The 415-nt window shown below is 58.1% G+C and overlaps 1 protein-coding gene across 1 annotated transcript in view; it reads left to right on the forward strand.

Moving 5' to 3' along the window:
* Positions 1-415, forward strand: part of CCDC94 (coiled-coil domain containing 94) — a 24428-nt gene that overhangs the window by 15337 nt on the left and 8676 nt on the right. The window contains exon 6 of the mRNA XM_011967463.1: positions 360-414. Within this exon, the coding sequence (XP_011822853.1) occupies positions 360-414 (55 nt within the window). The remainder of the gene's footprint in view (positions 1-359; position 415) is intronic.

The following is a 415-nucleotide window of genomic DNA, read 5'->3' on the forward strand; positions in this document are numbered from 1 at the left end:
GTAGCTGGGACTACAGGCGCCCGCCACCGCGCCCGGCTAATTTTTTGTATTTTTAGTAGAGACGGAGTTTCACCGTGTTAGCCAGGATGGTCTCGATCTCCTGACCTCGTGATTCACCCACCTTGGCCTCCCAAAGTGCTGGGGTTACAGGCATGAGCCACCGCGCCCGGCCTAGACCTTGTCTGTTTAAAAAAAAAAAAAAGACAGTAATCTGTGTGCCCCCTACTCCCTCCCACCCCTGCTCACTGAGGACAGAAAGAGGTCTCGAGGCACCCAGGCCCCTCGCCACCCCAGCAGGCGCATCCCAGGCCCTGTTCCCTGTGCAGAGCACATCCAGGTTCCCATCTTCCATCCCACAGAGCCCTGTTGGAGGAAGCCAGAAAGCGACGGCTGCTGGAGGACTCCGACTCAGAGG

This window comes from Mandrillus leucophaeus, unplaced genomic scaffold (genome assembly GCF_000951045.1).
Source record: "Mandrillus leucophaeus isolate KB7577 unplaced genomic scaffold, Mleu.le_1.0 Scaffold8, whole genome shotgun sequence".
In the NCBI taxonomy this organism is placed as follows: Eukaryota; Metazoa; Chordata; class Mammalia; order Primates; family Cercopithecidae; genus Mandrillus; species Mandrillus leucophaeus.